Source organism: Arachis hypogaea, chromosome 6, assembly GCF_003086295.3.
Source record: "Arachis hypogaea cultivar Tifrunner chromosome 6, arahy.Tifrunner.gnm2.J5K5, whole genome shotgun sequence".
NCBI lineage: Eukaryota > Viridiplantae > Streptophyta > Magnoliopsida > Fabales > Fabaceae > Arachis > Arachis hypogaea.
In genome coordinates, this window is record NC_092041.1 from 26,468,147 (window position 1) to 26,483,311 (window position 15,165).

General features: G+C 37.1%; 1 protein-coding gene across 1 annotated transcript; it reads left to right on the forward strand.

Annotated features, from left to right (window-relative positions):
- The first annotated feature begins 13,085 nt into the window (after positions 1 to 13,085).
- On the forward strand, positions 13,086 to 14,755 carry LOC112696496 (uncharacterized). The gene has a single exon (XM_025749295.3). The coding sequence runs from the start codon at positions 13,425 to 13,427 to the stop codon at positions 14,466 to 14,468; it is 1,044 nt and encodes a 347-aa protein (XP_025605080.1). The 5' UTR covers positions 13,086 to 13,424; the 3' UTR covers positions 14,469 to 14,755.
- The last annotated feature ends 410 nt before the right edge of the window (positions 14,756 to 15,165 follow it).

Consider the following 15,165-nt stretch of genomic DNA (forward strand, 5'->3'; position numbering starts at 1 on the left):
CTTATCCGCCCCAACGCCAATCCAATTACTCCCAAGAACCACCACTCCCCTATGTACCATGTCCATATCCATCAAGCCAAGAATCACAGGTTCGCTTCGAAGAATCAGTAAACCAATTTAATGCAACCCTTCATCAACCGGAGCAAGTAATAAATCAATTATCTTCCAGACGTTCAGTCCCTCAACAAACCCCCATGGCTTCATGTGGAGAATCTAATTAAGAACGCAGTACAAAGAAGACGCTAGAAACTCCAGTGGACAACATAGAGCATAACTTCGTACTGGAACAAGTAGAGGATGCTGTCATTGTAGAAGAAGAAGAGTTGGTTGAAGATTTAGGAGATGCCGAACCTCCGCAGGAATCCAGAGTTGTGGAGAATTCCATCAAGAATGTTACAATTGACGCTAAAGAAGATTTCACACGGCCTCCAATGCAGATATCTTATGAAGAACTAGACGGAATGGCCCAAGACTCGAGTTTTCTTGATGATGATAGTCACCACTCAAGTTCTCCTAATAATGAACTTGCATCCACAAGTGAATTCTTTGAGATCGAAGAATCTTCCCCAAGTGAATATGAAGATGACGCAGAGGTAGACTTTTTTCAACCTCCCAGTTATGACTCAAGTGATGAGGAAGATATCGAAGACTTTGATCAAGACATGGTTGAAATGGAAGAAATTTGCAAAGAAGTGGATGAATTCACTGAAGACCACAAGGGAATAGAGCTTGCAGAACCACTAAGAACACCGATCCCAAGGCCATTACCACCCAACACAAACTTCAAGTGGGTAAAATCCTTGACCTTTCTCTTCAATTTTCCACTTGAATATGGTTTGCTTGAAACAGATGGCCAGCTTAGAGCTCTTTGTGGCTTTAAGAGCAAAAGGGAAATGACTTGCACTCAGAGCTGGTATGCAAGATTCAATGAGGCTTCACACTTCAATTTGAGGTGCAAAGATTGGTGTCAAGCTCAATCGAAAGGATCTCGGAAGCTGTTTGGTCACTGCAGTGAGAATTCAGATTACTTATCACCCAACTAGAAAAATGTAGATCAAGACAAACACAGGTGTAAAAGTAGAGTTTGGGATCGTGGAATCCACTCCGACATTCAACACTTCGGGAGCCTGGAAACCTGCTTGAGACTACTCCAGAGCTTTATGTGCCTTATTTGGGACCCCGGAGGATGCTGGCATTCCAAACACTGGAGGAGATTCCTAGATCAGTACAAGTATAAGCCACCAGAACAGGGAGCTCACCAAATGTCCAACTTAAGGACTTTAACTAAAAGTGCTAGGTGGGAGACAACCCACCATGGTATGATCGTTCCTTTTTCAGTTTTCATTTTAGTCTGTTTTGTTTATTTTTGAGTTTTGATTGAGCCTGAAATCATGCATATCATTCATATTAGCACTGTATTATGCATTTTGCATTAAAAAAAAATTCACGCACGCGACGTGTAAGCGTCACCGACGCGTCCGCGTCATATGTGCATTGGGAAGAAAATAAATTGAACAGAGAGTCACGCAAAAGTGTGGCTGGAGGCGTGCCTTTGGCATAAATTGGTCCACGCGACTGCATCGCTGACGCGTCCGCGTCATGTGGGAAAAACGCCTCCCACGCGTCCGCGTCACCCACGCAAACGCGTGCCCTGTAAAATCGACGTAAAAAGGGTGTATGGCCGAAAGTTGAGCTGGAATTGGGCTGGACTCATGCTAGAAGCACAAGCCCTACCACGCGAACGCGTGCCCTATGCGTCCGCGTTGTTCTTTAAATAGGCCATTCACGTGATCGCGTCACCCTAAATTTTGGCAATATGCATATAAAATAGAAAGTTGTGCGTGCGCGAGGCTGCACTCGCGCTGGAGGCACGAACCACTTCACACGAATGCGTGACCTACGCATTCGCATCACTTCATCGATGCACTATCCATGCGACCGCGTTCCCCACGCGTTCACATCGCCTGCGCCGCATAACTTATCCACATCTGCCATAATATCTTATCTTTTCTTTCCCAATCCTAATTTTTACTTCTCCCTTCTTATTTCTTTCTTCTTATTTCTTTCTTCCTCCTTTCTTACTTTTTTTTTCTTTTTTCCATTGGTGTTAAAATTTCTTTTTCAACTATTGCATCTTTTCTTGAATTATTCTGGTGCTCATGACTTGTTTTATTCTAATTGGGTATTATTCTTAAGTCAATGCTAATTTTTATAATACTGATATTCCTTTTACATTGATATACACTTACACTATCTTGCATTACCCACACTCTCTTCCCTATTTTTGCAATTTTTGCACTGTTGATATGCCATTTGCTTTTATTGTTTTCTCACTTACATGTTGTAGCTACTATGTACTTGAGACCCTTATTATTTGGCATTAACACCCATATTCTATTTGTTTTCTATCTTTATTTTTGGGTTACTTTTCTTCTTTTCCCTCTTCTTTCAGGATGGCTACCACGAAGGGAGAGGAAAAGCTTTTTACTGGGAAGACAAACAAGTTCATCTGCTCAATTTTTGGAGAAAAACATCAGTTGAAGCAACCCATCCACCTGCACATCTTAGCATGCACCGAGGGCGGTGCAATCTTTAAGTGTGGGGAGGTCGATACCGATCTCCATGGGTTAGTTACTCTTCTATCTCACCACCAATGGTTTATTTTCCTTGTTAGTTGTTGCATTTCGCATGTTTGATTGCATATTTAGTTACTACTTGGTTGAAGTAATATTTTCTTTTTCAAGAAAACTTTTTAGAGTATTTCACTAATTTGAATTAAACTTTTTGAAAAACTTGTTTGAAGAAATTTTATTTTGGAACATGGTTTAGAGCTCGAACACACAAAACCAGTGAGATTTTGAGCCTACTTGATTGGTTGCATTTTACCAACCAACATTTTATTTTTGGTGAGTGTTCTTCTCTCTAAAATTGTAATATTTATCTTGCTTAATTCTATATTTCCATTGTTTGATATATGCATGCACTTATATGATTGAGCCCTTGTTTCACTCAGCTTACATACCCATATGGCCTTACCCTTTCATTATCCTTTGCAAACGAATGTTGAGCCTATTTTACCCCTTTGTTCTTTACTTTAGCTCATCATTAACTCTAAGCGAAAAATAATAATGTCCTTAATTTGAATCCTTGATTAGCTTAGATTAGTGAGAGTGCTCATGAATTAAGTGTGGGAAAAGTGGGTTTGGAAACATTTGGTTTGGGAAATTTGTATGTTAGACTTTCTGTGAAAATGCGAAAATTGTTAAAGAACATGTTTATGCATTCAATACCTTAATCATATGCATTTAAAAAAATTAAGAAAATAAAAATAGAAAAAAGAGAGAAAAAAAGAAAAGAAAAAAAGAGAGCAGAAAAATAAAAAGGGGACAAAATGCCCCAAAGTAAATGGCAATAGCAATGCATATGTACTGTACTCAAAACTTGGAATGCATAAATATGTAGTAAACGTAGTTAATGAGTAGTTATTGATTTTATATTACATGGATTGTCCTAAGTTAGGTGGAAAGTTTATGTTAATTAAGGATTCAGGTTTTAGTCCACTTGGCCAAACACAATCCTACCTTGACCCTAACCCCATTACAACCCTTAAAAGACCTCTTGATTTGTGTATTGGTGCATTAAATTTTTGTTGATTGTTAGATGAAGAGCAAGCTATAGGAAGCAAGATTAGTAGAGAATTGAGAGAATTGACCCTAGACACTTGAGAGTTAGAATGATATACACTACCAGTAAGGGTTCAGTGCTTAATTCTATGTTCCCTGCTTTCATGAGCTATCTTCTTCTTGCAAGTTATTTGTATTGTATTTTGTGATTTGAATTAGTGAAATCCAGTTCATATTTGTTCTTGAAAGATTTATTTACTTTTTCACCAAGTAGGTAGAATTATCTTTGCATGTAGTTGCATTCATATAGATAGGTTGCATTTCATACATTCTATCATTCCTCTTCACTCCTTTATAGAACTCTTAAGCTTAGCATGAGGACATGCTAATGTTTAAGTGTGGGGAGGTTGATAAACTACTATTTTATGGTTTATCTTGTGCTCAATTGAGTGGATTTTATCAATCTTTCATACACTTATTCATACTAATTGCATGAGTTTATGTTTTCCTTCCAGATTTTGTGCTATGATTGAAAACATGCTTCTTTGGCCTTATATTTGCTAATATTAATATTCTCTTATTACCATTAGATGCCGTAATATGTGTGTTAAGTTATTTCAGAGATTACAGGGTATGAATGGCTCAGAGGATGGAAAGGAAGCATGCAAAATTGGAAGGAATACAATAAGTTGAATAAATTGCTAAGCTGTCCAGCCTGACCTCTTTGCACTCAAACAACCATAACTTGAGCTACAAATGTCCAAATGAGATGGTTTTAGTTGCGTTAGAAAGCTAACATCTGGGGCTTCGCAACGATATATAATTTGCCATAGCTTCCCCGAAGTTAGGTGATGCAAACGCGTGAATGACGCGCCCACATCGCATCTGCAAAATCACAATCCACGCAAACGCGTGGATGACGCCTCCGCGTCACTTTGCCGCGACCTGTACGAACCAGATTTCACAATCAGTGATTTCTAGGCTATTTCTGATCCAGTTCTTGGCCCAGAAAACATAGATTAGAGGCTATAAAGTGGGGAAATCCATTAATTCAACATCATTCATTCATAATACACACTTTTCATAATTTAGATGTAGTTTTTAGAGAGAGAGGCTCTCTCCTCTCTCTTAGGATTTAGGATTAGGATTTTTAGAACTTAGAAATATTTTTATCTTCTTCAAATCTCAGGTTTAATGTTCCTTTCTTATTTATTTTCTCTTTTACTCTCAAATAATTTAATGCTTGTATTACTTATGTTGCCTATTTGGCTTGTGAGCCATTCATGTTAGGATTTTCTTTATTTAATATAATTTGAGCTATTTCAGACTCATGATTGCTTTTCCCTATTTTTAATTTAGATTATTTACTATTGGCTTTAATTGATTAATTGGAGACTCTTGAGTTATCAAACTCATCGTGATTGATAATTGCTATTTTTACTAATTGAATTGAATTCCAATAACTATAGTCCTTTCTTAGGAATTGACTAGGACTTGAGGATCAAACTAATTAGTCCACTTGACTTTCCTTTTCTTTAGTAAAGGTTAACTAAGTGGGATTAAAACTCAATTCTCATCACCATCAATAAGGATAACTAGGATAGGACTTTCAATTTCTCATATTTTGCCAAGAGTTTATTTTATAGTCATTTATTTATTTTACTTGTCAATTAATATACTTCTTTCTTACTTTCAAAACCCCCAATTTACAAGACCCATAACCAATAATAAGAACATACCTCCCTGCAATTCCTTGAGAAAACGACCCAAGGTTTGAATACTTCGGTTATCAATTTATTTAGGGGTTTGTTACTTGTGACAATCAAATGTTTATACGAATGGATTTTCTGTTGGTTTAGAATCTATACTTACAACGCGACTATATTTTTATAAAATTCTTTACTAACAAAAATCCTAACGTCAGACGCGAAGGAGGGAGATGAGGCCTCACTGCCGTCACACTCTGCCGCCATTGCGCCGTTGCCTGACCGAGGGAGAAGACCGTCGTGCCTCACTGCCTTGCCACCGCCGAACTCACGCGTAGAGAGAGAAGATGTGCAAATGGGAGCCACCGCAGGGAAGCCATCACCGCCTGTCACCATCGCCGAGCGTGGGGCTTTCGTTGTTCTCCTCGTCGTCGACCAGCTTGTTGCGTCACCGCTGTCGCACCGTCACCGCCCCGTCCTCCTCGTTACAGAGCTAGTCGCCGCCGACCTTCCATAGCCGCCGCATTTCACCACAGTTGAGGGCGTCTCCACCACCGCACCTTGGCCGACGGTATTGCCGATCTGTTGCTCCGCGGTGCCTAGCTGGAGCTTCTGTTGTTAAAGACGGAGGTCGGTGGTTGCCGAAAGTCACCATTGTTGTTGCTGCCGAAGGAGAGAGAAGTCGTGCTACTGTTCTGGCCGCCAAGAGCAGTCTTGCGGCCTCCAGAAACACCGCCGGAGATGCCGTCACTGGGCTCAGTCACTCCTTGGTTGCGGTTAGGATTTTGTTTTTGGCTTTGGTCCTTTTTGAATTCTTGGAATGCTGTAGTTACTGAATGTTGTTGCAGCCGCCTCTGTCACCGGAAAACAGCCACCGAGTCCTCTGTTTTGGTAAGAATTTCTGAGTCGAAGGCCTTTTGTCGCTGCTCTGTAAATTTATGCTGAGGCGTTGCGGTGTTGTCCATTATAGGAATGTGGATTCGTGCTTGCATTCCGTGCTCGGAGTTTGTAGCTGCCTCGTTTTGTCATTCCAGTAGGTATTTATGTTTCGGAAATCCTCGCATTATTGTTCTATACGTGTATTAAAGCATTTACGAAATTAATGTTCTTAGGATTTAGTAACTGAGGTTGCTTGTTGTAAATTAGAGCTATTTATGCTGCTGCAAAAATGTATGGGACTGTGCTTTGAAGCTGCCTTTGGTTTGGGTTGAGATGAAAAGAACTTTATGAGGTGTTTGGACTATGGTTTTGCGTTGAGGTTGGGGCGCTTTCCGAAAACTATAGTTTATTATTGGAATTTTTATATATGGATACTGATGTGATGCAATGTGTATTTGGTGATTGTATCGGCCTTATGTATTATTTAATTTTCTCGAAAGCTTATGAATGTTTGTTGGCTAATTTTGTTGTGCGGCTTTGTGAAATGGAATGTTTGGAGTTGATTCTTTAAATATTTGGAATTTGAGTTTAATCCGTTGGGGATTAATTTGAGCTGAGTAGACTCTCTTGATAATGTGAAAGATAGAATACTCTTGAAATTCAGCCTGGTTTGCTTTAATTGATTTGGTTTTGATAAATGATTTGTTGTTGAACCGATTCTTTAAAGCTTTGGAAATGAGTTAAATCGGTTGATATTGAGTTATTTTTGAAATAGTTTCCTTGAGATATGCCACTGAGGCGACTGTTGGATTTAACTTGTTTTTTAATTGATTTCTAGTTTTGAGTTGTTGAAAAGGAATGAGAACCAGTTTAGTTGGGACCCGAACTGGGTGGCAAAAGTCCAAGTTTTAGGGGAGGTTCTGCCAAAATTTCTATAAAATCCGAGTCTTTATTGAATGTTGTCTAAAAAAATGATGAGTTAAAGACTTCTACTATTTTATTTGAATTATCAAGAAAAGGATGATTCATGCTTTTGAAATGAATTATTAAAGAGAAAATTGTGATTTAGTCTTGCTTCTTAAGAAAGGCATTGTATCTCTTTCAGGAGGAAGTTATATAGATGAGACTTATGTTTTAAAGCTGTTTTAAATGTGACAAGGGCAATGCCTTTGAAATTGACTTGAGGGTTTCAATTAGAAGAGTTTCAATGACTTCGAAAGAACCTGAATGTCTATTGACAAGTTTCATTTTGAAATGTTTTGAGAAATGTTTTAAGCACTCTTTGAATTTTGAATTCTTGCAAGACTATAACAATTTTGAACAGTTGAAACGTTCTAGAATTTATCAAGGTGGTTGAAGTTGGTTTCGCCTAAGTAAAGGAAACGGCTTTAAAAGAAGTAAATGATTACGTGACTCGGTTCGGCTTAGATCCTATTTTATTACTCAAATCGGAAAGCCAAGTTTTTAATGATTTTAAATGAATTTGGCAAAATGAGTTATGTTATTCTTCCCTAAAGACTTGGGACTCTACCAGGAAACTTTTGGTTATAAAATTCTATTGTTGGATGGGTGATTTTGAATACTTTGAAATAAATCCTTAACTTGCCATGGTTTTGGAAGTTTTGGAAAGAGAATGCCGAGAGTGGCTTTGTTTTAAAAAGGGAACTCACTTTGAGTAAATTTGGCTTATGAGCCTGAGATGATTTGAGAAATGAGATTTTTAAAGCCAAGGCTAAAAAGAGTTAAAATTTGATTTTAAAGTGAAATGGCTTGAGAAAAGTGATTTATGGCTTAAATACCGGTTTTATGAATTTGATGATGTTAAATGGTGGAAGTATTGTTTTGTTATGGGCCGGAATAGCTGTGTATGATATTGATTTATGGCTAATTGCTGAATGAGTTATAGGCCGTATAGCTGACTATGAATTATGAATTTAAGCCAGATGGCTGAGATGGATGTTGATCCATGGCTGGGACTGAATGAATATATGCTTGAGATACCTGGATAGTAGCAAGGGCTGTGGTTTGTCCCATTTGCTCCAAGTCAGAGACTGTGACGCTGGGTAGTAACGGTAGTAGTGGTGATTCCACTCGCTCCAGGTTGAGCTTTTGATCACCCGCCTGGGTAGTAGCCGCAGTAGTGGTTATTCCACTGGCTCTGGGTTGAGAGGGTAGTAGCAATGGTGTTGTAGCTCAAACCTACTTGCTCCACGATGGATGTTTCTGTCCATGGTTCGCTACCAGGACGTATCGGGTTGGCTATATAACCGACAGATGATATCATCAGCCACTAGGACCGGCATGCATCATATGCATCTATGTTACATTGTTTGGGTGTGAATATTGTACGTGGTTTGCCTTTGTGATTAACTGCTAAATTATTCTACTTGCTGTAACTGTTTGTTTGTGCTTGAACTTCTTATCTGTGTTTGCATATGGAACTCTGTTGGATTGTGGTGATTGGTTGATGGTAGGATTGTTTGGGCCTAGGGCCATGGTTAAAATGAGATGGACCAATGATTGATTTCGGTTTTGTGTTTTTGGTTTGGAAAAGTATGAAATGCTAATTTGGTTCAGCATGGTTAAACTTTTTCAAAAGGCTTTTGAGTTTTTGAGAATTGAACGGTTCCTCTTTTAGAAATGATTTCTAACTTTACTTTTATTGTAAACCGTTGTTTTTTAAAAGAGGCATAAGACGGTTATTAATCACTGGTGCGGTTATCTTCACGTATCCTATTACAGTAATTCCCAAAAACCCTCTACTGAGAACCCTTTCGAGGATGATGTTCTCACCCCCTACATTTTTTCCTTTTCAGGATATGGGCGATGAAGTCACGATGAGTATATTTAATTGTTGTTGAGATGTTCTGTATTGCTTAGATTATACTTTAATGTACCCTTGCCTTTATCTTGATAATGTAAGAGGGATAGGAATTGTATTGGATAATACTTGTAATATTATATATATATATGTATATGGATGTACTCTTTATGAGTTTTGTAAGTTGTATGGTATCTATGGACGTATGTTATCAGATGAAAGTATTTTTGGGAGCAGATTCGTGGTTTAAAGTTTTAAACAGGCTCATATTTTAGTATTAAATAGTATAAGTGTCGTCGTAATGTCCGAGCTATCAGAGTCACGCAGTCAGAAGTGTGAGCTTTGGTAGTTAGGGTGTTACAAACTGTGGTTTGAGAATGCATGTCAATTTCATCAAATAAGAAGTGTGATTGGTTGGTGAGGATAGGTGAACAATCTGATTTTGTAAAGATTGAATCACTAGCACACAGAGAAAAAATTCTTATAAAATTGGTCATTTCTTGATGTAAAAAAATCTCTAGATTTCAAGTCCATCAGTATAAATTCTTTGGTGTTTGGTTTGAAACCCAAAAAGATGCATTTGCTAGCTCTATTGTCTAGTTTTCTTCGATGTGCTGTTAAGTTAGAAGCAAAATCCAAACATTCAAAAGATTTTAGATTATTTATGTTAGGTAGATTTTGAAATAGGATGAAATAAGGTGATTGATTTTGTAAATTGAAGCTAGGCAATGTGTTTATTAAATGAACTGCATGGCTCACACAAACTCCCAAAAACTTTTGTGCAAATTCGAGCGAGAAATTAGTGCTCTAGTGATGTTAAGCATATGTTGATGCCTTCTCTCCACCACTCCATTTTGTTGTGGAGCTTCCGCACAAGATGTTTGATGTATAATGTCTTTTGTGTCAACAAATTGAATTTGGAGCCACTATCAGTCCTAACTGCCTTAACAGTTTTTCCAAATTGGGTTTTGACACACAAAAAGAATGAAATTTTAAACAAGTGTAGATGTCTCAGACTTTGTTTTCATAAATTTGACCCATGTAAATCTACTCTTGTCATCTACTATTGTGAAAAAGGATCTAAAACTAGAAGTGAAAGTGATTGAGATCGAGCCCCATATATCAAAATGCACTAAATCAAATGTTTCATTAGAAGTCGTTAAGCTAGTACAATATGGTAGCCTTTATTGCTTGGCAAAATGGCAAGTATCATAGGGCCCTGTAGCAGTTTTACAATCAATAAAGGAATATAATTTTTGAAGTAAATACAATTTATTAAGTGAAATGTGTCCTAGTTTAATATGCCAAAGATTATTAGAATTGGAAGTGCAGTTGCTACAACTTATGTGAGCCATACTATGTAATGTCTTGAGTTGTTCATTCTTGATGGTGTCATGCATGATGCTATGAGTGAATTGTGATTGTAAATTGAAAGGAGTTATGGAATTCGGAACCAATGCCTTATTTGTGTTGACTACCAAGATATACAGTCCTTCCACCTCTTCAGTTGTGCCAATCATCTTCCATGTATTCAAATCATATATCTTACATCCTTTGTTAGTAAATGAATATTCGCATTGTAAATCTTTAGTAATTTTAGAGACACGGATTGAAGTTAAAGGAAGAGATATATATAATATTTTTGAGATATAAGTGTTTAGAAAAAGAGATGGTGCCTAAAATGGATGTAATGGTTTGTGATCCATCTTGGAGTTTAATTAAAATTGGCTTTATACGATTGTAATTAACAAAATTAGTAAGTTTATTGCATACGTGGTCAGTTGCACCTGAATATAAGATCCAGGATGTGGAGTAAAATGATTTTAACAAAAGATGTAAGATGTGTGTGCTCATCGTGAGTGTGTGTGATTGCATACTTGACTCTGAAGATGTGGGTAATTGATGACTTGATTCTAAAGAAGAAAAGGCACTAAGAGTATATGAGTCTTCCTATTGAAGCAAGGCAATCAATGCTTGTTTCTGTTCTTAAGTGAAAGGGAGCTTAGTGCAATTATCCACCTTCTGCTGAAAAAGAGTGTGCTTGCTGCCATCTTCATTACTAGTTGCAGTTATCACATTCACGGCTATGAAAGCAGCTTGTTGTTGCTGTTTAAGGTGATGTAGAAGGCCATGTTTTTTATAGCAAGCGTCAACAAGATGCCCAGTCTTGTGGCAGTAAGAACAAATTCGAGGAGCTCTTTTTCCTCCTCTTCCACCTCTACTTCTGCTTATTCTTTCTCTACCTCGAGAGATAAAATTCGAAGTAGTAAAGGCAGTAGAATCATTAGCTTGAGCAGCAGATAAGAGAGCTTTCGAGCTAAATGTTTCACAAGTTCCTAGATGTCTTTCTTGTTGCATAAGTAATGAAAATGCATCACTAAAGGAAGTGCACTACATATCTATTTTACTGGTAAGTTCTAACAACACTGAGTCCACATGAACAAGAATCATCACAAGAAATGCAAGTAGAAATAGGTGTAAAATTATCTAAATCTTTTCATATAGCCTTCAATTTAGTAAAATAGAATGTGATACTAAGTTCATCTCGTTTGAGGGAGTACAATTCTTCTTCTAGTTCAGCCACTTTGAACACATCACCTTGGTAGTAGTGATGTCGCAAATCTTTCCATATATCAGCCACATTGTCATTCCATATCACGCTCTGCAAGATTTTGCTACTTAGAGAGGAATGGATCCAAGAAACAACGAAGGTGTTGCATTTTTTTCCATGATGCAAAGCTAACATCAGAGAATGGGGGTTTGGGGAAGCTGCCATCAACGAAGTCCAATTTGTTCTTCCCTTTGAAAGCCAGAGACATCACTCGTGACCATGCATGATAATTGTGAGGTGTAAAAGTAATCGTTACGATTGAAGTTTCAGGATTTTCGTCTGAGTGTAAGAAGGGACTAGAAGAATCATGAACAAACTTGTCGCTTGAGTGAAATTGTATACCGAAAAATTGGGAGATGAATCTCATAAAATTGTGAAAATCAGAATTTAAGAAGGTGGAATTCGAGTCACTGTTATTGGACTCTAGATTCACCATTGATGATGGATCTTGATTGTTCATCATTTTTTGAAGAATAAGGATTTCATTCTAATCATTTGCAAGATTTGGATGAGTTAAAAGAAGTTAGATAAATCGAATCTTATCACAAATGTTTATTGTACCATGTTAAATTTTGGAGAGATCGTGATCAAAATTAAAGAAATGAGAAAATAAGAGAGAAAAAATAAGGTTTAATTACTCTGTTGGTCCTTATAGTTTCGTGAAATTTTCAATTAGGTCTCTATACTTTTTTTCTTTTTATTTAGGTCCCTGCACTAATTTTTTTTTCAATTAAGTCCCTCTTAGTAGTCATTGCGTTAATTTTATAGGGACTCAACTAAAAAAAAAATTGGTATAGGAATCAAAATAAAAAAAATGTAGGAACCAATTAAAAAAAATTTTTGGTATAAGGACTCAATTAAAAGAAAAAAAAGTATAAAGACTTAATTAAAAATTTACGAAACTATAAGAACAACAGAATAATTAAGCTAAAAAATAAAGGTACTGAAATATAAATGTGAAGAGGGAAAGTTTAGTTACAATAAAAAAAAATAAGAATGATAAATTTCACTGAATACATATTAAGTGTTTTACTTATATGACAGAGCTGGTGCAAACTCAATTCTTACCAAAATAATTAACTAAGCTACCAATAAAAATACTATGCAAGTAAGACCTACTAACATTATTATCAACACATTTTTAATCTAATCAACGACATACAGTATGCTGTATAACAAAATTCCAAATAAAAAGTAACTTGTGATTCTAAACAAAGGAAGTTGTAATAATGCTATAATTTTACCTAAATTATAGATACAGCCTATGGCATAGCCAAGTGTAAGGTCACCTCAAAATTAAGATGCAAATTTTTTTATTTATTATTTAAAAATAAACAATAAATGACCTCGAGAATAAGGCCAAGGAGAACCTTACCTCGATATTACAATATCAAATTATAACTTTATATATATAAATAAATAAATAAATAAATAAATAATTTTGCAAGTAAAGTGTGGATTCACCCAACCGTGCGAAAAGATAAATTAAAATGTTATCATAAAGTCCACGGAAAAAAACAAAAATAGCAAGCAAAGAACACTTTGCAGGAAAATACAAGAAGCTCCCCCAACCATACTATACCATACCATATCTACATTACGATTTTCGCAAAAACATCAAGCTGTCACAAAATTCACACAATTAGGTCAAGCTGTTGGGGGAAAAAAAGATTTACTGGAAATAATAATAAAAATAATGTAATAAGGGAAAGAAAGAAAGAAAAGAAAAGATTTTCTCTTTCTGCTTCACCAAGAAAACGGAGGACAAAGAAAAACAAGAAGAAATGAAGATAACAGCGAAAGTTATTTCGAGTCCGGGTCGAACCGACAAGTTCCCTCCGCCATTGATGAGGTTCTTGAGGAGCAATGCTGGGAGCAGAAGCAGGGGAAGGTCAAGGTCAAGCCCAATGTTCGTACGGAAGAAGAACACCGCCATTGAAACTCAAGAACCATCTTCACCTAAGGTCACTTGCATGGGTCAAGTTCGGGTCAGACGCTCCGCTGCCGCCAAAAGGGGACGCTCCTCCTCCGCCTCCGCCTCGGCATCCGCCGCAAGAGACGGAGCTCCTCCGACACGGTGCCGGTGCTGGTGGATCCGAAAAAACGCTCTGTTCTGCAGACTCAAACCGAACATCAGCAACAAGAAGAATAAGAAGAAGAAGAAGAAAAACGAGTGCCGGTGCCAACCAGTTTGGCCCAAATGGGGGTTCTTTCGGGTTGGAAGCTTCCGGAGAAAACCCAGCACGAAGCTCAAAGAAGACTGCGCTAAATCGGAGTCGAATTTTCAGAGGTCAAGCTATGATGAATCAGAGGCAGAGCACGAAGAAGATGATGAATCGGAAATTTACGAAGAAAGAGTGAACCCCGAAGCCGGTTTTGGTTCTTCCAACACGCCGCCGAAGAATGCTTTGTTGTTGACTAGGTGTAGATCCGCACCGTACAGATCTTCGTCGCTGGCCTGCAGATTCTGGAGTTCGCCGCTAAGGAATAGTGAAGAAGAAGAAGAAGAGGAAGAGAAAGAGAGGCATGAAACGAATGAAGCAAGCTCGCAAAGAGATTCGGTTTCTGAAGAAGAAGCGAAAAGGGTATCCGAAAGGGACGCAAAGTTGGGGTTTTTGAAGGAGGTAGAGAGTTCGAATTCAAATGCCAAATCAGAGAAGGTTGTTGAAGATTCGAAGAGTGAGAGTGAAACGCGGCCTATAATCCTTACACGGTGCAAATCGGAACCGGCGAGAACTGGGTACAAGCTGGATCCTGAGGTAAATAGTAGTTTCTGGAAGAAGAAGACAAGGCTGGGTCTCGCTGATATTCACATTATTACTGACTAATTAAATCAATTGAATTCGTATATTAAATTCTTAATCTCTTTTTTTGGTTTATTGAATTGAATATAGTTGTCACTTCTCAGCCGCAGCCAATTGAAGATAAATTCTTGTTAATTTTGTGTTAGTATCATTGGTTCGTTGTGTTGTTTGATACCTTAGGCGTAAGAGATAATGTGTTGAATGTGTATGGTAATAGGTACAAGTACATAATAATAGTAGGAAGAAAAAGGAAGAAGAAGAAGAAGAATAACATGAGAACGTTGGAGTTAATGAGGTTTTTTGTCATGAAACGAGCCCTGAGTTTCCTTTTCCCTGCCAGTAGCCCTGCCAGTAGCCCGAACTTACTTGATTCTGCAATTTGCCTTTCACGTGTTGCTTTTTTTGTTTGTTTATGTCATCAAGTTTTAGTCGGAAACAAAATAATAGCCGTATAAAACTCTCTTCCAGATTTATTTTTGGTGACTAAATTGTGTTCCAGATTGAATTAGTAACAATAATTAACGACTATTATATGTCAATCTCAAAATCATTCAATAAAATCAGCTATCAATATAAAATACATATTAAAATATATATATATATATATATATATTAAAAATAAATTAAACTATACATGCATTTATTTATAAATATATTAATAGTTAATTTATTATACAAATAATATTTTTAAATAATTAACTATACTCGAAATATTTTGGTT